This window comes from Syngnathoides biaculeatus, chromosome 5 (assembly GCF_019802595.1).
Source record: "Syngnathoides biaculeatus isolate LvHL_M chromosome 5, ASM1980259v1, whole genome shotgun sequence".
Lineage (NCBI taxonomy): Eukaryota > Metazoa > Chordata > Actinopteri > Syngnathiformes > Syngnathidae > Syngnathoides > Syngnathoides biaculeatus.
In genome coordinates this window covers 30,597,474-30,620,481 of record NC_084644.1, presented here as the reverse complement: position 1 = coordinate 30,620,481, position 23,008 = coordinate 30,597,474, and the positions used below count along the sequence as shown (strand labels likewise).

The 23,008-nt window shown below is 40.7% G+C and overlaps 2 protein-coding genes and 1 long non-coding RNA gene across 4 annotated transcripts; 2 read left to right on the top strand and 1 right to left on the bottom strand.

Annotated features, from left to right (window-relative positions):
• The first annotated feature begins 1 nt into the window (after window position 1).
• LOC133501411 (carcinoembryonic antigen-related cell adhesion molecule 20-like) lies at window positions 2–9,258 on the top strand. 2 transcript variants are annotated; one of them, XM_061821168.1, is made up of 8 exons: window positions 2–225; window positions 588–920; window positions 2,262–2,537; window positions 6,622–6,879; window positions 6,970–7,078; window positions 7,277–7,323; window positions 7,413–7,453; window positions 8,276–9,258. In XM_061821168.1, exons 1-8 carry the CDS (start codon window positions 141–143, stop codon window positions 8,486–8,488), a joined length of 1,362 nt encoding a protein of 453 aa, XP_061677152.1. In that variant the 5' UTR covers window positions 2–140; the 3' UTR covers window positions 8,489–9,258. The 2 variants fall into 2 exon arrangements, with proteins under 2 accessions (XP_061677152.1, XP_061677151.1); XM_061821167.1 differs by having other exon boundaries at window positions 7,410–7,453.
• Window positions 2,452–22,968, bottom strand: LOC133501414 (uncharacterized). Its single transcript, XR_009795172.1, has 3 exons — window positions 22,768–22,968; window positions 9,152–9,312; window positions 2,452–2,549 (listed from the first exon to the last, which is right to left on the bottom strand). It is a non-coding gene; the product is annotated as an uncharacterized LOC133501414 (long non-coding RNA).
• On the top strand, window positions 11,005–15,518 carry LOC133501413 (carcinoembryonic antigen-related cell adhesion molecule 20-like). Its single transcript, XM_061821170.1, has 5 exons — window positions 11,005–11,163; window positions 11,709–11,963; window positions 13,093–13,374; window positions 14,696–14,974; window positions 15,081–15,518. Exons 1-5 carry the CDS (start codon window positions 11,106–11,108, stop codon window positions 15,161–15,163), a joined length of 957 nt encoding a protein of 318 aa, XP_061677154.1. The 5' UTR covers window positions 11,005–11,105; the 3' UTR covers window positions 15,164–15,518.
• Window positions 22,969–23,008: the final 40 nt, after the last annotated feature.

Here is a 23,008-nt window from a genome sequence, read left to right as displayed (position 1 = left end):
CTCGCAGCTTCCGTATTGAACGTCTTGGTCCAAAGCGGATGGACTGTGGCCTAATGCACAAGTAATTAGTTTTCTGTCGCTCCTTGAACGATTGGAGGTGCCGGATGAGCGCATTGGCCGGGGAACTTCAACCCTGGTAGATGCGACATTTTCTGCTACGCAATTTTCAGGAAGATGAAATGGACACACTTGCAGTATTTTGTATCACCTCTGTGGTTTTTACAGGTAAGGCTGACCAATATTTGAGCAATGAGCTGGTGGACCAAAAAAGAAAAAAAAAACTGCAAATGTTAGTTAAACTAAGCAATGGTAATATTTTATGTATTAATAACGTGTATTTGAGTATGATGATAACATATGTAACCTCAAAGTAACTCATATGTAGTAAATACTCCATTCTAGTTGGTTGCGCAAACCTGTCAAAGTGCAACAAATTAAGCTCGGCCATAAACTTCATTATTCGCCACTTTATAGCCTGGACAAACATTGATCATTTTGCAATGATTTGAAGTGATAAACTAACCAAAGAGTGGATATTTTAAATCATTTTGTATTTTTTTTTTCTCTATACCAAATCTGTCCTCCAGGTTTAACAGCAGGATCCGGGGTGTTGCCGGATGGGCCTCTGACCGCGGCCGTGGGAGGCTCGGTGAAGTTCGAGACCACGGTACCTCCCTCGGACACACCTTTCTTGGCGGTGACCTGGACGTTTGTCAACGACATAGCGGAAATTCCCGTAATAACGGCTACGTCTAAAAATGTAACCAGCCCAGAGTTTGAAGGCAGGGTCACCCTCTTCATTCAGACTGGATCTCTTGAGATCAGTAAGCTGACTCTGAGCGATAGCGGAGAATACAGAGTTATCCTTGTAAGAGATGGCAGCCCCCCAATCATAGGATCCACCACACTTCAGACACTTGGTGAGCAGAAGTTTCTTGTCTCTGCAGTTCGAGATGGTAATCACGATGCATTGATTATATGTTTGTTGGTGGTAGCGTAGTGGAGACGTTTGATGATAATTAATAAGGGTTGAGGACTATCATCCATTTAATATGAAAGCAAAGATGATCATCTCCATCCATTCTTTTTTAAAAAAAAATGTACCACTCGGCACCTTCCCATTCCTTCTCCATTTTGTGTCAGACATCTTTAGAAGAAACATAGATTTACTTTAATTTCGTTATATAGTTTTAACCCACAGAGGCATGATTCAGTACTTGCATATTCCCAATTCTATGCAATTTTTTTTCAAACATCTTTCATTTTTTGCTGAAAAGTGAATTTTCCCTATTGCAGCGGTAAATTACTCATCGTGTACTTTGACAATGACACATTTTACTAAAAACATTTCCTGCTTAGAATATTGCCTCCCAACATGCTAACAGGCCTTTAATCCTGCAAATATATTTTCATCATATTTCCGTCAGATAAATAATGATATATAAAATGCATAAAACAAGGTGTCTAACTGCAGTTGATCGCCAATTTAGGAAGCTTTATGGCCTTCACACTGCTTTCACCTGGAGAACAATTTACTCATAGTCTGATTTATCCATAGCACAGTTCTCAAACTAGGATCTGTTTTGGACAAACTATAAAGCTAAAATTCTACTACTGCCACTATTGATTAATACATGTAACTCTTAAGAGCAGGCGCTTGTGCAAAGCCAGGGAAAGTCCATCAGGAGAGCTGGACTGGACTGAACTGCAGTCTGGGATAGAAAAACCTCCTGGCTAGTGGCAATTTTGCAAATCTGCTCTATTATCCACTGGGAAAACATCGGCAACGCAAAAATGGGCCTAAAAAAACTGCAATACTCAAGATTTCAAATACTGATGAAATAAATAAATAAATATATAGTCTGGAGAAAAGAATGAAACGTAAAAAAAGGAACTGGCATTGACTGGGACTCCCTGTGTCTGTCTGCCTGTCTGTTTGTCCATCATCAGCATGGCGAAACAAGGTGGTTACAGAAAATAAATCATAGTAGTGGAAATTAGAACTATTTACTGGCACCAAAAAAAGTGTGCATATACTGTATATAAACCACAGCATTTAAATATGTAAAAATACAAAATTTCACCGAGATTTTTTTGGGGGGTAAATGCTTGACAAACCTTCACAGTTAGTTAATTCTTAATTGGTTCTTCCCTGGCCCCGGTTTGATGAAAATCAGATGGGTATATCTTACACGACAACATAATCGAATACATACCTTCTTCCATAACTCCCCACCTGTTGTATTCTTTTGCACCTGCAGTTCCAGTCTCAGATATAAAGATAACGGCCAACGCCACAAACCTTTTGGAGTTCAACACCCTCAGTCTGTCCTGCTCTTCGTCCGGATCGTCGCTCACCTTCCAGTGGCTGAACGGCAGCGCCGAGATCTCGGCCGACGACAGAGTTCAGATCGGCGACGGAGGAACCGCGCTCACCGTCGCGCCCGTGACGCGCTACGACCACGTGTCGTTCAGATGTCGGGTGTCCAATGCTGTCAGCGGAGGCACCAGCGAGTCGGTGCAGCTTTTCGTCAACTGTGAGTGACACTCTGGATAGATTCCACCACAGAAAATATTAGTTCCACCGGCACAACACAACATAAAAGCCTTATTTCCGGGTCAACAATGCAAATGTCCTCATTGCATCTACACCAACAACAACAAAGAAAGACAAAGAAAAAGCTAAACACACTTGAAATTAATCGTTTAGATCACAGATGTCAAACTCAAGCCCTGGGGGCCAGATCCGGCCCGCCGCATGAACTTATGTGGCCTGCGAAGGCAAATTATGAGTATTAACTTTTCATGATTTTTTTATTAGAATCTGTACCAAAATTGTCATGTCATCCATTGCAAGCATTATTGTGTACCCCAGCATCACCAATACTTAAAAACTAAAAAACACATTAACCTTGATCTGTAATTCCAAACTAGCTCATAAATTTCACATGTAGATATGATGAGGCGAAAAATTTTAATGGTTTCACAGTCATAACGGCCCTCTGAGGGAAACTGTAACTACAATGTGGCCCGCGACATAAATGAGTTTGACACCCCTGGTTTCGATACTCACTAAGCGTCAGGTGCGCTGTGAGTAATCAGAATATTCCATGCATATGTCATTATGAATTAAACTTTGATTTGATATAGGCCCGGTACAAAATACCAATATTGTATCATTATTACAGGAGACACAATCGATACCAGTGGATAACACAGCAATAAAATACATCAAATCTATGTTTAATATCGGTACTGGGGGGGGGGGACATCACTGCATGGTATCATGAGTTACTTTTCAGATCAAGGGCGCTGAAGTAGAATCATTTGCAACTATGGAAAAAACTGACCAGATCTCAAAGTTACACAATATTTACTTTTCTACTACTAATTTTTCTTCTTCTTGGTATTGGTCTGTGGTACTGTGTAGCGTCTCACAAAGCAGTCTTGGTACTACAGCATTTGATTCGCAGGTGCAGTCTAGCGAATTGTGGTGAAATTATTGTGCTGTGTGCTGTGGCATTCACAAAACATGACTATTTTTTTTTGTCACATAAGTTCTGAAACATTTTAAAAATCAGTTCGCTGTTAAAGGTCAGAGGACAAAGATTTATATATTTTTTTGATAACTCTAGAATCCATTTAAAAACCTCCACTGCTATTTCAAAATGATGCTATGGCAGATATAAAGCAGTAAATCGAAAAGGAATATGTAAATAGGGTAAAAATCAATCGACAGGAAGAAACATGGTCACCGATGGGTGCCTGGCAAGCATTCCAAACTGTGCTGATCACTTCAAACTGGCATCTTTTGAGAAAAACCTAGAAGAAGGTATTGAATACAGAAACAGAGGCTGAAACCAGCTGAAGTGCCAAGTATTTTTCCTACGGCCATCGGGACCCCAATCACCAAGCAAGAGAACTACCGCAAATCTTGCAGCCGTCACGGTGCAGGGGCAAAGCGACGCAGACAAGAGGTGAGCATTTCCTTATACAGTATATATCTACGACTATTATGGTTATTATGTACTAGGAAAAGCAAGTTTCTTTCGGCTTGTCCCTTTCGGGGTCGCCACAGCGTGTCATCAAAAGATCCACACAGTAGTTTTCAGTACTCTCGGCTGTACATTTGCCTGAATGACCAACCAATAGACGCACAACAAAGACTTTGTGTGTTGCATGTTATAACGCAACTCGAGTAAGGGGCACACAATATATAGAAAAACTGCATACTGTATGTATTTCTTTCAGCTTCTCCTGCATACTATTGTATGTAAAAGTTTGTGTTGTGTCACTGGAACATACAACAGTATAATACATACAGTATAATCGGTGCTCAAAAATATTGCCACCCCTGGGGTGCCGTTATTTCAAGCCGCGAAAAGACGTGCTTTTGACATACTGTCACATCTTTTTTCGTTGTACAGCCGCTGCTTGGCTGCTCATCGTCGTCGTCGTCACTGTCTGATCGGCTCGAACGGATACTTTGACATATGTCGAAATCCTCATTTTTTGCTAAGCTATAACAAATAAACAATACAAATGTGAATTTTAACTGACCCATGACATCATTGTCATCTGACCTTTAATAGTCAGTATCCTCACATCCCGCTTTGCTAATTTGTGCAGGTGTGCCGAATACTGTGGTCAGTAAATGTATGACTTTATTACAAAACAAAAAAATGTGCAGCCGTTTCCAAACGTGGTCTGGGCATCACGCATTTCAGACGGCCCAGACGAGCCATATCTCAAGCAATAAGTGAAAATCTGTACTTGACTGACGGAGGAATATTTCCATACAGACCTGAACCTGTGGCTGTAAATAATGCCGCCAAGCGGCAGAGCCGTGAGCTCGCTCCCCCGCGTGCAAGCTCCGCTGCTTGGCTGTAAATAACGTTGAATATTCGCATGGCTCTTCGGGTGGAACAACGCAGAGTCTGACGAGTCGGCCGAGCGAGCTCCTGGCTCGGCGGGAAGCGAGCTCACGGTATGGAAGCATATCTCATCTTCCAGATCAACCGATACTGCTATTTCTTCATCAGATGAGGATAAACCCAAGAAATCAGCGCTGGGCATAATGGTGTCCCTTGTAATCCAGCGTTTGGAACAGCACGTATTGCGTCACATACGCCCACGTAGGTCATGTGACTCGCAAAAATGGCAGCGCCCCTGAAAATTCGTAATTGGCGAAACAAATCTTCTCAAAACACTATTAAATGAGAGAGGATTTAACATCACATTGTCAAAATAGAGTATATATTACATGACCTATTGGATACATTGTTAATACAAACCACTGCATTTCCGCTTTAAATACTACTCTTTGCACTTTTCTTATAATTGGTTTATAGATTGGATATAAGTGGTGCATAAGTGCAAACAAAATCTTTTGAGTGCATGAACAGTGTCACGACCCATCGGAACAAAGGTAGGACCCAAATGCAGGATTCGTCAGATGCTAGGTAGTTCGGGGAAAAACGTTTATTATTAGAAGGTCGGGGATCGGGCAGGCAGTCAGGTGCAGCAGCGGTAGTTGGGACGTCGGGCGAAGAGAGCAGGTGAGCGGGCAGGCAGGAGTCGGTACACGGGAGATCGATCAAGGCAGCCAGAAGTGTCAAAGGAATCAGGCTTACGGGGTCGGTCGGAGAACAGGTGAAGGTCGGTACACACGGTTTGACGATCAGCGATACGAGAGTGCTGGAACGGGACATGAACCTCAACGATCTGGCGGAGCACCAGTCGTCATTGGGGTCCTATATATACACACGGGATAATCAGCCCCCATGAGGCGCAGGTGTTTGCCTCCGAATTAGCGCGAGCACCCGCACAGCCCGGGCTGAAGCGGCAGGATTGTGACAAACAGTGACAGTTGTAGGGGAGTTGGGGGGACCAATAGGACAATAACACCCCCCACCATCCTCCGCCTGAATGTCTGTCGGCTGGTACAAACACAGTTCTCAGCCTTTTGCCCTAAATTAGGAATCAATTCCATGAAAATTTCCTAATGGGTTATTAAACTACAGGTACATATAGATTGGAAGGTTTGAAATAATATATGACTATGTGTTTAAATAAAATGATACAGGTATGAATTCGAAAGGTGCATATCTGAGACTAAGACTAAAAAAAGGTAAGCAAATGCAAAAATAGTGTTTTATTTGAACAGGAAACAAGCAAGTAACAAATAGTGTAGTACTGTATGTCTCCAAATGTGACAAAAGATCATCAAGTGAGGTCGGTGGTTAATGACAAAATGAGCATCAAGTAGCAAAGTCTGGTGCCTATTTGGGAACTAGCGCAATTTTTTTTTATCAGTGTGTGTGTTGGAGTCACGGGGGTTGTGGGGGCTCTCAATATTCAATTACCATACACGTATTCAAACTGCAACAAATCTCACGAGACTTCAGGTGTCAACGGTCACATTTTGGGTGTGTTTGGCATTTTCTTTGGCTTTTTCGCAACATCATTTCCATATAATAAAGCATCATTTCCAAATCTGAAATTGGTGGTTACCCAGCGCCCACCAAGATCAGATATTGTTCAACTGTAACGGGTTCAATGAGCGGCCCAAACTGCACCATTCTACCAAGTTTTACAATTAAGCAATCCTCTGTCTTACAGATGGGCCAGACCCTGTCCAAATCACAGGACCGACCCAAATTGCTGAAAAGCAGACTTTAACCTTAACTTGCTTGGCCGCGTCTTTCCCAATTGCCACTTACACATGGATGCGACTGAACCACACAGGAGAACTACACAATTCTTCGAGCTTCATCAAAAGCAACGTCGAGCTTTCCGATAGCGGAAGCTACATCTGTAGCGCATCGAATCACGTAACTGGGAAAATCGTGTCTGCGGTCCACACGCTGACTGTAACAGGTAAGTAGAAATATTAACGGGTAAGAATGCACTCGGAATATCGAGTCATACCTCGTGGCAAGAGCAATTTCTGGTTGTGTACTTCCACAGTTGAAACAGTTACTACATGTTCAGCCGGTTGCATCGCTGGCATCGTTGTGTCCTGTTTAGTCATCTGTGCAGCAGCTATCGGTGGAGGATACTACGTTTATCATAAACGGTAAGTACAGTATACTGTATCGCCAACACTGTCCAACATGCTTATCACGCCGCTAAAGAAAATGTAGAAACGCGCCAAAAGTCAGTCGAAATAATCATTCTTTGATAAAAGTGGAACTAATTGAACGAGCGGTACATGCAATTTTAACAACCTATATTATGTAATATGATATTACAATGTCTCAAAATTGCAATACAGGACACGGTCAAAGAATCTCGCCAACAGAAAGATCTCTATCAGGACAGGTAAAAGTGAATCCAAACTGAGACTTTTTTTTTTCAGTTTTTTTGTACTAGATCGTAATCAGTTGAATCAAATGCTGTTGTTTTAGCAGGAGGCAAAGACCAGGACAACACAACAGAAACAAAACGTCAGGTATATAAATGTAATTAGCAGCAGTGCAGACGGACAGATGGATGAATGGACAGGCCAGCTGACCGACCGACCGACCCACCAACTAACGAACTGACAGACAGACAAATATATAAAACCGTCATCCTCGAAGAACAGTCTGGCAACTAATGAACAGTTGCAAATTTGGGGCATAGTAGCATTCCTAAAACAGCAAACCTTAATACTGTAGTATCCTAAGGCTTTTGTACAGTACTGCACACACTTTATTAATCCTTAAAATTCATGAGCCCATTTTACACTATCTGTAAAACCGGACAAAGGTGGGTACAAAGTCAACCCAGGAAAAAAATACTCCTTCATTGCTCATAGACGAATTGTAATTGGACATAAAAGTGTGGGAGGGAATGCCAGGACAGTATTGTCTGGAAATACTGTAGACATTAAATATCATTTTGGCACTTTTTCCAACATTTTAATGCAACACAGTTGGGGCAATGTTCCACCCTGCTGAGTTCTGTGTAACAGGCAGAAGCAGATAATTGAGAAATTGTCTTTTGTAGCTTCTACCATTTGGCAGAATGTGAGTGGCTCAAGTAAGAGTACTGACAATATTTTGTGGATTTATGAGACAATATAAAAGGTGCAATTCAACACTCGGCTACTTTGATTAATGACTGATAAGTATGTGATCGTGTTTGTTGTAGCTGGTTACACAAATAGGCTCGAAGTAACACTGTAGACTTTGAACCAGGAAGAGAGTACAGGGCTAACAGTTATATTGAAGAAGAAGAAGAACCACTTTTAGCTTCCCGATTTTGTTTATCTTTTCCATTTTTCAACCAGGAGGCGCATTATGCAGATCTGACTATTCTCCACGGCAAGGGCACCGGGACGCTCCATCTGGATCTTCAAGACAGCCACACAGAGTACGCCACGGTCCGGGTCAACAACGAGCCTCCTTCCTACGACGCCCACATCGGGCGGATGAAGAGGCGAGCCCCTCAGCCGCAAGACGCTCACGGAGGCCAAGCCCGGTCTCAGGTTGACAGCAACTAGTGGTGGTGTTGTCGAAGTAGAGACCGCTTGATAGTGGGGCGTGTGGTCTTCCTCAATGGCGCACTAATGACTGCTATTGTTTGCGTAGTCAACATGCATCGAGGTTAATCATTCATCTGTTGACAGACACTAAAGTGCAGCGTCGCACGATTAGATCCATCAACTTCATTTGATTAGTCTACTTATCAGAGGTTAGGTATGGCCCGCAGGCAGTTTCATAACGTAATGGAGCGCAAATACTATAGAGTGGAATATTCATTGTTGTACTTCTTGAAATTGTCACCTTTACTCCACTACATTTACTTTGTATCATGTGCCTTGAATTTATGTCAAAAGTATGTATGTCAAAGTGTATCTCAAATCATCTTTCCCCTTTGAAATGAGTGGAAATGCCATGAAGACATTTTAGCTCCCCCAATCCCCCCCAAAAAATTTAATTGACGGAAAGTATTAGTTTATAATAGTGTTCTTTATAAAAAAAAAAACATACAACAATAGCAAATTAAATACAATGTCAAGAATTAAACGTGGATGAATTAATGCTGCTGTAAAATGTCATATTCCATTGCAAATGAAGACCAAATGCCCATGAGTATCGTAATTGTCTTTCTAAATGTGTTGCACCACTTTTTGTGTTCAAACTGCCATTGCTTCAAAACTCACAACTACGGATGCTTGTCATCCGTCGAGATGCCGGCTGGAGTTCGACTTTGTCCCCGTTCTCAGTGAGTTGAAGACCACAGAATTTCCACACTAGTTTCTTCTTTTGCATGTTGTGAAGTCTTTGTGGTTGAGGAAGCCGTTGCGTTGACGGACATTTTTCCCTGAAGCAAAACAAAGTGAAAGTTGCAGTCATTACTGGGTTAGTACTTGGTGTATTTGTTGTTTTAGCAAGTGCTACTACCTTTTTCTTGTTAATGAAATTGGAGAATAACATCAGTGGTTTTTCCCACGATCAGTCTTGATAGAAAATCCTGAGACTGGCTAGCCTAAGACCAAAAATTCTGGGATTTGAGTCTGAGATAAGACTTTCAACATGTGATCTCGAGAACAGTCTCCAGACGATGACTGATACAATAATGAGAATAACTGGTTGTGTAGTGGTACACACACTTGATTTTGGTGAGGGCAGCGTGGGTTCAATTCCTGCTTAGTGATGATGTCGATGTGCGCTGCGACTGACTGGAGGCTGGTTCAGGGTATCACCCGATTTTAGCTGGGGTAGGCTGTAGTACTGCCACATCCATTGTGAGGATACGTTGCTTGGAAAATGGATGGATGGATACATGTTAATTGTCTTTAGATTAGGTTATATTAAATTGTGTTTCTTTTGGCTTGTCCCTTTCGGGGTCGCCACAGCGTATCATCTATGATGAACGCATATATATGTTTGGCACAATTTTTACGCCGGATGCCCTTCCTGACGCAACCCTTCTCAGGGAGTGGAGGCCCCCAGTGGGATACGAACCCACAACCCCTGGTTTACCAAACCAGTGCTCTAACCACTGAGCTACGGGGCCTCCCCCTAGGTTATATTAAATTAAGCAGATATAATTGTGGACATTAATTTGTTCATCTAGTAATTACAGCATAAGTGAGCATTAAGTCAAAAATCTACAAATATGTTCCATGTGCAAACCTAGTCGGCCAATATAATGTCACAAATTAAAATTTAAAAAAATGAAGCTGAAAACAACCAATATAATATTTGTTTTCTGATCAGCAGTCAATGATTTACCCCGCCACCTCCACCCAACCCCCAAATGGCCCCATGACCCCCTTTCGGGTAGCAGCCCACCAGGTTAGAATCACTGCACTACACTAACTAATTTACAACATTTTTACCATAGAATTATTGCAAGTTCTGACATTGCCATGACGTTATGATCATGTGACTGTTTCAAGGGACGCCATTGGTTAATCACAGTGACGGTCTTCTGATGCATTTACAAACACGAAAGCCGGAGGATTTATTTGCTTGCCATACAAATTGATAACAATTGCGCTCAGGTACGCTTTGTAAAAAGATAACTTTTGTGAACACAAAATGTGTTGAAACTGCGCAACAACAACAAAAAAAGAAAAACTTCAGAGAACAGGAAAGGAGTTGTTGGGAAATTCGAAGTCCTGGCTAGTTTACAGCAGTAGAAACACAGCAATAAACCCAAAGTCCAAAGAGGAAATGTCCTTTGCATTACACCAATGAAAAAAAACAAAACCAAGAGAAAAAAATGTCATTGTTTTAAACTTACTTTTAAATGAAGTTGGGGTGAAATATACCCATACGCAATTGGATATCATCTAAGTGTTGATGTGATTTTTTTTTTTGGTCGGAAAAATAAAAAAAAGGGCTGCTGATCACCTTCTGAGCCTTGAAGAAGCTCTTGCTCCCTCTGGAGTTTGACGACCTGAACTGGGCCTCGATCTGTTGCAACATCCCGGGTCACCTTGGTTTCCTCACAACTTAACCTCGGAAATTCCCACTCAGTGCATCATATTACACCGTGTCCTAGAGTTTGGCCAGAAAACGAAGGGGTGGCGGAGTGTCATAACTATATAAGGCTGCTTGGTGTACAAAAGAATAATTCTATCAGAACTTGGTGACACGACAACAACAATGAGGGCAACCTCGGCGAAGACGCTCGTCTGCATTTTATTGCTGCTGGCACTGAATGGTAAGACAGCATCTGTGTAAAAAATGTGCATGCTATTTATATATAGATATTCATATTTGCTATAAAGTAATGAACTGATTACTAGCCCTGCTCTGTAATCAATGTGAGTTCATTCACTAACAACATTACAGATGCACAAAGGTTTTTTTTCAGGGCAGATAGCGACTATTAGTAGTCAAGCAGGCCGCTAAAGGACATTTGGTGTCAATATTCGGTTGAGGTAAAAGAGAAAATTGGGAATAACACAAATTAACACTTTATTTACATGCTTTATGTTTATTAAACAGCTTTTAAGATTTTTTTCATTCCTGTTTTTAAATTATAAAAAGTCCTTGGAGCTCCTAAACTCAACAGCATTTTTTTTTACCAAGTTCAGGGAAAACGTAAATAAATAGCACCCTAAAGTTTTCTATGGCTAATAAAGGTTTCTAAAATTAAAAACAAAATTGAAAATCATGTTCATCAACTTCCATGCTTCTGCAAAAATCTGTACCCAAATTCCGGATTGTCATCATAATCATAAATTCACTTTTATCACAATGCAGTTGGACAGACATCAGGATTCAAAGTGAAAATCGGATGGCTTGGAACCGTGACAGCCGGGTCGAGCACTACGTTCAGGTGCTCCTCCAACTGCCTCGCAAACTGCACGTACTCCTGGTCGTTTTTGGACAGGACGTTCAACGGGAGCACGCTGACTTGGACGCCGGATGGACTGCACCGGTCGGTGTCGCTGCAGTGCACCGTACGCGAAAATACAGGAGACGTCAGCACCGCAAGGATCATTGTAGAAATTGAAAGTAAGCACAGTACCGGACATCTAGTACATACAACACTATAGTGGTAGTACTTGACTAATATTAGCGCAACTTACCGATGAGTTTTGACAAGTTCCATGTCTGTCGTTGTAATACCGGCCCCAGGTGGTCAAGGCACACAGACGAGGAGGAGTGGTACAATGTCCGTTGAATTAAGCAAAATGTGTTCATTCATCCTTACTGCATGTTCTCACAAAGTACAATATTGTAGAGTGCTATTTATTTTACTACAATAGACATTGCTAATATTTGTTGGTTTTTGGGGAGCAGAACCGAATAATGGTATATCTATTCATTTCAATGGAGAACGACAATTTGAGATACTAGTACTTTGAGTTATGAGCGTGGCCACAAAATGAATTAAACTCATACCTCAAGTCACAGCGGTATTATAAAAAAGTAATCGTTTATTAATTCCCTGTTTAAAAAAAATTTAAAATGACAAAAGTTTTAAAAAGCCAAGGTAAACATAAAAAATGTTAACAGTACCATATTTTTTTATTCAGAAAAATATAGTACAATCTAGTAATGAAACATTTTGATGAAGTTATTTTTAAATAATTTATATGCAGTATTTATCTTTTAAATACACTGGTAAAAAAAAATGTCAACATACTGTTTGTCGATGCAGGCTATTTTTTAAATCGACTTTTGTTAAATCTAATTAAACAATACAGCATTGTATTCTCAATCACAGAATTAGTAGCTGAATTGAAGCATGTTTGTTCATTCACAATAATTTATTTACCTTTGTCATATAGTTGTTAATATTGTAACATTAACATTTACATATGTCGATCAAGGCTTTCTTAAATTGAGTCCAAATGTTTCATTAAAAACAATTAATATTTCTGCAACAGGATCACACAGTTTCTAATAAGCAAAAGATATATTTCTTTTCATATATATTTTTCATTTTTGTGAGTGCTGGTCTTTAAATATCATGAATGGGTAAAATGGCTTGACATTAAACAGAGCAGAGAGATTTGTGTGGGAAAACAAAGTAAATATCGTTTGAATAATTCAATGAGTTTCTTCTTCCTGTTCAATTCATAAAACTTGTTCTCTAAGTTTGACAATATAATATCCGATCATCATGTGTCATTTCCAGATCCAGTGTCGGTAAAAATCAGTCCACCCGGTGCTGTTCCGTCTCTGAGCCAGTCCGTAGATCTCGTCTGTCATGTTGATGGAACCCCACCTCCCACCCAATCACCGGAGCCAGTGGTCTGGTACAAAGACGGACAAAAAGTGGTCTGGCATGACCACATGCACTTGCGCCACAACACCACGCTCCATTTCGATTCATTGATACCATCTGATAGCGGATTTTATCAGTGTGAGACCCTGCTGAGCAATAAATGGGTTTTTAGTCTGGGAGCCCTGCTAAGTTGTGAGTATTTCACGAGTCTTTTGTAGTGATTTTTTTAAAAGAGTTTTTACTGCACTTTTTTTTTAAAAAAAAGAATATTTACCATAATTCCCGGCCTACAGAGCGTACTTGGTTATAAGCCTCACCCAGTCCATTTGTAAAGGAAATACTATTTGGTACATACATACGCCGCAGCTGTGTAAAATCCGCAAGTGCACAAATTAGCCGTATCACCGCATAAACTGCAGGGTTGCAAGCATGTGAAAAAAGTCGCGGCTAATGGACCGGAAATTACAGTATTGTTAATGCGCTCGCATGTAGGAAAAGAGAGCCACGGTTGATGATCTGACCATTATTGCATGAGCTGCTGTCATCCACAGCTAACACCCAGACACTCACACACCAACCGACAGAAAAATCTTTTGTTAATAAGTAAGTACATTTAAAGAAACTGGGTGGAGTAGACTTTATATTTTTCAAATGCATGCAGTCTCACTACAGCATAGATTTCCACCTAATGTGGGTGGGTCTGTTTTGTATGTTATGTACTGTATGTATTTTAAAAAATGAGATACGTAGATGAGGTGCATCATGGGACTTCCTGAAATCAGGTGAGGCCCACGTAAATGTCTCAAGACTTCATCCTTGATACTTCATCTCTGTGGGGAGCCAAAGGCTCAGTTTGGGAAGTTGCGTCGGCCTTTCGGGATAAAGTAGTAGCACGGGCTTAATTTGTTCGGGGCCGAACTCGTGAATCGACTTAGTTGCATATGAAATCCCTTTTCCCCATTAAAACTAATTGAAATGTTATTAATCCATTCCAGACCATAAAAAAACACCACAATTTATTGTGAGTGTTTTCACAAAATCAAAATATTACTATAGTGAATAAAAACATGGGTAATAAAACAATGAACAACAGCTGATTGCAAAGAATTGTGTGTTCTGAAGGGGCGTGGCCTACTGAGAAACAGAAAGATGGGAGATAAGCCTCTGTTGGGCCTCTGGACCTGAGCTTTGCCGTAGTGGAGTATTTTTATTTAAAATTTGTGTTTGACCGTCCCATTAAATAAACAGCTGAAATTGCTTCAGTGACAGTGGCTCTCCTTGTTCACATGTAAGGTCGTTATAATAGCTAAATTGCCCATTTTTTTTTCTTTACACTTCTTTTTAACGGTGGCTCATTGATAGTTTGTAACTCCAATTTGGTCTGCAACACAGAGCAAATAATCGGCTAGTATCTTGAAAAATGTGTAGCGGAAACTCAAACCTTTTACAAACAAAAGACCGGTTGCTTGTTCTATGACTGTTGTCCTACAACAAAATCGTTTTTCTTTTCCAGTTGACACTCCGTGGAACGTCAGCATCACTGGTCCCGACGCCGTGTTCCCAGGACGACTGAGCACGTTCACCTGCTTAATGTCGTGTACCTTGAACGTGGACTGCACCGTGAAGTGGCCATTTGAGGGCGGCTTCCCCCTGGGAAGCTACGTCTCCGTGCATGAAAACGAGCTCTTGTGGATCCCCTCTGTGCCCGGGACGTTCCAAAATTTGACCTGCGTTGTAGAAAACGCAGCAGCCGGACTCTCAGTCAAAGCCACCAAGATGGTGGCAGTTAGGGGTAACAACTGCAGTCTGTTGATCAATATTCTCATGATCATATTGTAAAATCAGATCAGGTATTGTTAAATTGAGACTAATACAAGATTATTTCTCTTCCTCTGCAGGTATTCCACTCTCTGGGTCTTTACAGCTCACTGGATTGTCCACTTTGGTTTTAGCACTGGCTCTCTTACTGTTGACTTACTAAAAACTTACTGGTACATGTATATACTTTGATTTGTATTTTCGTTTCACTGACATTGTATTTGGTGATAGAATTTAATTAAAGGGTGCATATTATGAAACACATGGTTCCCTTGCCACTTCGCACTTCACGTTTTGCGGCTCCAGTGCTTCGCGGTTTTTAGTCATCAAAAAAAAAAATGATCAAAAAACAAACAAGAAATAATACAGCCAAGTCGGGAAATTGCTAAAAGACACATTGATACAAGGCCCGTGATTGGTTTTTGGTGCGACATTGACCACTGAGAGTATGAGTGGCTTTATCCCGTGAGCTGATTGGCCGGACATCTTTGAAGCCTCACCCAGTAACTTCCTTTGTACCACTCATTTTCTTGTTTTGCTCATTGTCTCCACTGACCTAAAAAAAAAAAAAAAAAGACTGGATCGCGCATACACATTGACCACTGTGTCGATTGGTTGAAGCCAGTTGGCCACCATCTTGGTACTCTCAAAACGTGAGGGGGACATGGTTTACAGGTTGGATTATGACAGGGGGTTTTCTCAAAGTTTGGCATGTAGAATTAAAAGTGGTCGTGTGAGCTTGACATTTTTTCAGTTCTGGTAACATGAAGGATTTTTAATTCGACTTGGTAAGCCTAAAAAGGCTAAGTGCAAAGGAATGATATAACACCCTGACTACCAAGAAACCTTGCATATTACCTAGGGCCCAATTTCCGTGACATGTTAACTTTTCCCAAAATAGGCTGTGCAGCACTATCATCATAACATATCAAAAAACTAAGTATTTTTGTCATAAAAACATTACATTTTAAGTCAATCAGTTGGATATATTTTTGTAAATAAGGACTTAATGGGAAAATACATGCTAAACGCATTGCTCATTTGTTTTCTCTGCAGCGTCCTATTTCAGACAGAAAATTTAAACTTGTTTCCTTGCATTTGAAAATCAAATTCAATTTGCGGAGTTCTGTATTATGAAATTCATCAAAAATTTCACAGAAAATGTTTTTTCTTGCTTATCCACTGATGAAGTTTGGGAAGATATTTACATCGCTTTTTTTTTTTTTTTTTTTTGCGAAAAACTGTCAGCCAATAAAGGTCAAGCAGAGAGTGAACAGTGAACAAGAACCGTAAACAAAACTTTGTTCTAATGAATTAAGCTCATTAGAAAATTATAAAAAACAGTCCCAAAGTAAATCTCTAACTTACCTGTGGAAATATTTCTCACAGCCACGAAACTGGCGATGAATGCAGTTGTTTTGGGAGCATCAAGATGGCGCATATCTGCTTTCGGCAACTTCAGTGTTGGTGGCCAATGAGCCATCCAGTCTTTTTTTTTTTTTTACATCAGTGTTTGTCTCGTCCATACTGTATCCTGATTGGTTTCTAGATGTTAGGGAAAATGGCACAACATGCCTCATTTAAGTGTTTACTTTCAACGCTGCTTCAGAATTTGATCCCCGACAGTACGTCCGGGGACAGGTTAAGATGAGTGATGATAAAGTACCCGTTAGGCAGTTCATGTGGATTTAGCTTTTTTATGCTTTGTTTGCCTCGATGACAACCTTTGACCAAGTCATGCTTAATGATTCACTCATGACTAAATGGAGGCCATTGTGACGTCAATCTGGAATTTTCGTCTAACATCCTTTTTTCCACACCCTTCGGAAATTGACGGTGTGTGAATCACTCAAAGCAAACAGGTGAGGGAGACAAAGGCCTCCGGTGTGTTTTGACACTTAGCAGGCCACTCAAATTCATTTGTATTTGTCTATAGATTATCTCCCTTTGTCTTGTACTGATTCCAGTGATCAGGAAATTGAAACGCTTAAGTTAATTCTAAATTCTCAGGATAAAAAGATTTGCTCCACGACTTGAGTATAGACATGTCCAAAAAGGCAGTTTTTATACTGAGGTTGTTAAGTCTTTTGACTTGATCAAATGAAATGGTGCATTTAAAAACTTACTATTACTATATATACCAATTTTATCAATATGTGTTTATGGTTCGACAACTCAATTGTGCCCAGGTTTTATAGAAATCCTAAACAGATACGTAGGGGATACTTTTTACAACCGATGGACCATTTTTTGTGAGCTTTTTATGAGATTGTGAGGCATTAAAGGCCCATTTGTTTGTGCTGTTTGACAAGACTGTAGTTTTAGAACACTTGTCTGTTATTAAGTTTTATTTTAAAAAAAAATGTAATACTTAGCATTTTAAAATAATTTTATAATTTAAAAATTTGGGGCTTTTTGGAAGATTTTTCTTTTTTTGCAGATGTCTGGTTTTGGGATTAAATCATTTTTTTAAAAGAACATTTCACCAAAAGTTAGGGTTTTTTTTCAAAATTAATCTCTTAATTGCTTAATTTATATGAATTTAAAGTACCTTAATTAAAAAGCATTATCTTTTATCTGGAAGCTCTAGAAAATATCATATTACTGCAAATATTTTAATTTATAGCACAAGTATGGTAATTACACCATTTCAATTTAGGCAATGGAATACAGTGCAATGTACAGTGTGATGTTTGGAAATCCTTGACAAACTGTTTCCCAGTTTTGTAAAGCCATAGATGCAACAGGAACTCTGGTTCAGTTGAGAAAGAACCCACCAAGGCAAAGACTGTTTTCTTGGCAAAGGAGTACCAGATATAGTTGTTGAGTTGTTCCAGCTTTTTCCAAATGAGTGTACACATGATGGGGAGACACTGTAGAGTGTCCAAGTCTTCAATTCATATGCCAGACATATCGAGTGGTGTATTTCTAGGAAACAACCACTTTCTGAACCACTCACCTATGAGTCAATGTCAGGGTGAATTGAGATGAATAAGAACTGTTTAATAATACATGTTTTTCATGTCAGCATATTAAGGTCTTCTAACTTAAGCCTCACCCTTGTCTTTGGGCTCCCTCTCGCTCTTTTGCCTGGCAGCTCCATCCTCGTCACCCTTCTGCCAATATACTCATTCTCTCTCCTCTGCTCTCCTTAACTTTGTCTTCAAAATATCTAACCTTGGCCCTCCCTTTGATCAACTCATTTCCAATTTTATTGAACCTCAACATCATTTCTGCCACGTGCACCTCGGCTTTCTGTTGTCTCTTCAGTGGCACCGTCTCTAATCCGTACATCATGGCCGTTCTCACCACTGTTTTAAAAACTTTGCCCTTCATCCTAGCAGACACTCTTCTATCACATAGCCCACCAGATACCTTCCTCCACCTTCCTCTTCCAACCTGCTTGATTTGGTTGCATTGACAAAATAATTACAGATCTGGAAGGCCCAGATCTTTAATGCGAGGTTTGACTCAATATGGTTTATTTAAAATACATTTTCTACTTGGTTACGAGTGGACTTTAGCCTATAATTCTTCTTAATGAACTCAAGGTCAATAGCAACCGAAAACTAATCAGCTGATCAGCTACCACAATTTCTTGATTATAACCTGTAGTTTGTTGCTGTTAAAGGATCTGATACTTTTCCGTGTTTTATTGTTTTGCAAACGAGTACAAGCAATAGTGCAAATCGATAAAACAATTTCATCTCGGTAACACCACAATTGCAACATATCTCACTGCCATTTTACAAGAAAGGGAGACGCCACAGATATGAAGTGCGATTTTTTTCAGCTACGTCCCGGCTGACACGCGAACGTAGGAGGGTTAATGGAAGGCGACAGCAAAAAAATACAAAAGACCAAGCACGCGTACAACCTGTGACAAAAAATTGGATTATCAATTGTATTATCAATGAGGAAACGTATTATGAAGACACGTCAGAAAAAGATGCAGAAAGACAGCAATACATAGAGATACAGTATGATGTTATGGGTCTCTGATGGAGATCTATACACAAAATGAAATTTGCATCAGGGGTCTGGAGAAAATATCATCATGGTGTATCATTCTTCTGTTACTTTTACATACTGGTACATAAAGCTCATATAGATCCATCCAACAAAGAGTTTGACGTCTCGGTTTGATATGCACAGAAGAAGGCTTGAGTCTAAGAAGCCTGATTAAACACCAACACCGGGGCTCGCTCAGTCCACCTAAACATACCCCTTGTCATCATTTGTCATGTGAAGAACTTCACCCAAGATGGCAAACAGAAGCCTCCAGTAGATAAGAACTCAGGTGTTTGAGGAGAAGGGGGGTAGACGTATATAATGGTCACAGGAAAGAGGTTGCCTGACACCTCAAAATGGAGAGAAAACGAGCTGTTGTGCTGCTGCTTTTATTACAAGGTGACTCATGTGATGATTTTGGAGTGGTTCAAGTTTATCATTCTTCTTCTTTTCCCTAACCCTAAAACCAAACCCTAACCCCTAACCCTAACCCTTCCTCCACTAGGAATTCTATTTTCTGGCGCCACGCAGATCCGGCCGTCCTCCAACCCCGCCGCGGTCGGGGACACCTTGACGCTGACCCTCTCACCGGGTGCCGATTTGAAGGGGGGCAGCTGGGCGGTTGGCGACTTACTTATCCTCACTTGGCATGGGGACCAGCAAGCGGTTTTCCCCAACCACAGCGGCAGGGCGTCGGTGGACGTCCGTACGGCCGCCCTGACCCTCAGCTCGCTCACCCTGGAGGACTCGGGAGTGTTCGTGCTGCAGAGCAGCGACCCCCCGTTTAGAACCAACGCCTCTGTCACTGTTTTGGGTGAGATGATTGACACTTTTCACCAAGTCATATCATGGATCTCAAATTTGAAGTCTGAGCACTGTATGATGGCTGTGAACGCAACTCACAACAAAATAAGCAGTAGCTTGGAAGATATTGAGTTATTTTTCAAAAAAGCAGCTTTAATCTGTTTATTGACAGACCGGGTTGAAGTTTACCGTCAAACTGAAACGGAGACAATTACTGCAGCTAACTAAGGAAATGGGACTGTCTCTGTGTATCCGTAAATTTGCCTAATGCCCCAAGGTCGCCAAGACATGTACACCACAAAACATGTGGCAAAACCTGTTTCATTCTTGACATTTGATGTATTTGTTGTGGGTCTTTTTAAAGCGCAATATCAGAGTGCAATTGTTCATCTACTGGTTTTTTATGGTAGGTTGGAACAAATTAATGGCATTTTCATTCATCATTTTAATGGGGAAAGATGATTTGAGATCCATTTTTTAAAGCATGTTCATGCAACAAATTAAACTTGTATTTTTAGTCACCACTGTATACTGTATTCAAAAACTGAATTGGACCAGCTCTAAACATTTCAAAGCACATGTGCAAATGGACATTTTGTTTTATTTTTTTTCACAATTTTTCTTGTCTTTAATAAGAAGCTGGATGGCCAGATTAATTAATTGCTTAAATGATTAATGATATTTTGAATGAAGCACAGTACAGACAACGTGTCAATAGTATTTATGCCCCTTTAAGTTGTTCTTCTACCGTTCATGTTAAGCCTTAATTTTCTGATGTGATGACAAAAGACTACCCTGAAACAATATTGACTTTATTATTTCATGTGATACAATATTTGTACTCACAACCAGGAAACAGAACATTTTGGTTTTTTTTTTTTCCCCCATGCAGCAATACCATGTGTGTCTTTTGGTTTATGTTGCCCTTTTGACTCACGTGAGACGTTTTTGTGCCACACATGATGCTGGTTTCAGCTCCCATCAGACTTGTCTTGTTCCGCTCCATTTGGAGCAATAGCTCCATCATCATAATAATCATGATAGGCAACATATTCGTCCTATTATGCACTCATATTGTACAGATTAAATATATACACAATTCCAATCAGGATATATAATGACCCCTCCCTTTTTTTATGAAAAAACATGACACCATAGTGGACAAAAGCTTACTGTACACTGACAAAGCGCATACCAGTACATGGACCTGAGACAAGTATCAAGAGTAGTAGTACTGTAACTAAGTACTAAAATAGTTCTCCAGTAGTAGTAGTATTATGTTTTTTTAGGGTTTGTGTGATTAACATTTTACTCTTTAACAGACTGAGTGCATTTGGAATGTCTGAACATCTATTGTGCAAACAATAATCAGTCGCGATTCTAATCTCCCACACTGTACTGTGTGTTTTTGTCGTGGCCAGAACCTGTTTCAAAGGTGACGATAGCGGCAAATCGAAGTCACCTGATGGAGTTGGCCCCAGCGGTGGCCACGTGCACCGTTTCCTCGGGATCCTCGCTCTCTTTCCTTTGGTTCAATGGCAGCTCGGAGGTGATAGCCGACGAAAGGGTCGAGCTCTCACGCGGAAATTCAACTCTGTCCATAAGTAACGTGAGCCGCTACGACCGCGGACCATTCAGGTGCTTTGCGTTCAACCTTGTCAGCAACGCTGCCAGTGATCCATTGACCTTCACTGTCAATTGTGAGTGTTCAAACGCAAACATTCAGTTCCAGTCTAGACAATGTTTCAAATTCTCCTCTTCCTACTCAGATGGCCCGGACAACATGGCTCTCACGGTCAACGGGCTGCAAGCCACTTCTTTTCCAAGGGGGACCAACCTGACCGCCCAGTGCTCGGCCCAGTCCGGTCCTCCAGCCCTGCTTCGCTGGTCTTTCAGGGGCCGGTTTCTAAATGTCACGGGCCCATCATTAGGACTGGTCAATGTCAACTCTAACCACAGTGGATCTTATTCTTGTCTAGCCTTCAACAAGGAAACCAACAAGAGCAGCAACATCACCAAAGACATCCTGATAAGTAGTAAGTATTTTCATATGTACCTCCATCGATCCATCCATTTTATTCCGGTTATCCAAGGTCATGTCGCAAGGGCAATAACTTAGCCCAGAATCCCCCCTAGCCACTCCATCCAGCTCATTGGAGGAAATCCCAAGGGATTCCAAGGCCAGGCGATAGATTTAGTCACTCCAGTATGTCCTGGATCTTGCCGGGGCACCTAAACCCAATGGAACATACCGAGAACACCTCCCTAACCAGATGCCCGAGCCACCTTATTTGACTTCTCTCAATGTGGAGGATAAGCAGGCCGACTCCAAGCCCCTCCCTGATGATTGAGCGCCTCACCCTATCTCCAGACACCATGGGGAGGGAACTCGTTTCGGCCTCTTGTACCCACAATCTTGTTCTTTTGGTCAGGACCCACAGGTCATGACCGATGTATCAGACTTTGATAGATGAAAGTAGGAATATAGATCAACTGTGAAATTGAGAGCTTTGCATTTTGGCTCGGCTCCTTCTTCTCCATGACAGACCAATACAGAGTCCGGATCACCGCATCACATAACCTGTATATGTGAAATACTGCGTACTGCATCACACTAGTCTATACACATTGGGTCGCTCTAGTGGTACATGAAAGAATCACTGGATAAAACTACAGTATATTATGTTCCAGTGGCTTGTACATCTTGTTCAATCTAGGACAGTATATTTGTTAATTTCAGGTCACATGTATTTAACGTTTAAGTACAATACAATATGTTTGGATTTTGTTTTTTAGGAGTGTTCTCTTCCAAACATTTATTTAGGGTGCAACTTTTATGTGCAATTTTATTTTTCTGGGTACATTTCAGTTGCATTTAATTTTCAAGTGCAATACCTTTGTATTTAAACTTAGTAATAGTAAGCATAGTAGTAGTATCAGATATACACGTACCGGTATGTACGACTGGTGATTGTCTGGCGTCCATGTGCTTCGTCTCTTATCTGCAGAGTCACAAACATCAGCGTTGCAAAAGCACAGATTTCACATCTTTCTTCTTTCCATGATGCCGTTTGTTTGGAGTCCTCCGGTTCATATTTGGTAAGAGATATTGAATAACTTGTGAGCTCACACTTTTATTTCATGCTATTTATATCTCAATGTGTTAAACAACTCAGGATAAAGAACCCTTTGT

Excerpts from the sequence above, each read along its gene's own strand:
- LOC133501411 (XM_061821167.1), top strand. The coding sequence starts at position 141 with ATGCGACATTTTCTGCTACGCAATTTTCAGGAAGATGAAATGGACACA. Across the intron at positions 7,079-7,276 it reads TACTACGTTTATCATAAACG|GACACGGTCAAAGAATCTCG; the intron begins GTAAGTACAGTA and ends ATTGCAATACAG. Across the intron at positions 7,324-7,409 it reads AAAGATCTCTATCAGGACAG|CAGGAGGCAAAGACCAGGAC; the intron begins GTAAAAGTGAAT and ends CTGTTGTTTTAG.
- LOC133501413 (XM_061821170.1), top strand. The coding sequence starts at position 11,106 with ATGAGGGCAACCTCGGCGAAGACGCTCGTCTGCATTTTATTGCTGCTG. Across the intron at positions 11,164-11,708 it reads ATTGCTGCTGGCACTGAATG|TTGGACAGACATCAGGATTC; the intron begins GTAAGACAGCAT and ends ATCACAATGCAG. Across the intron at positions 14,975-15,080 it reads CAAGATGGTGGCAGTTAGGG|GTATTCCACTCTCTGGGTCT; the intron begins GTAACAACTGCA and ends CTTCCTCTGCAG.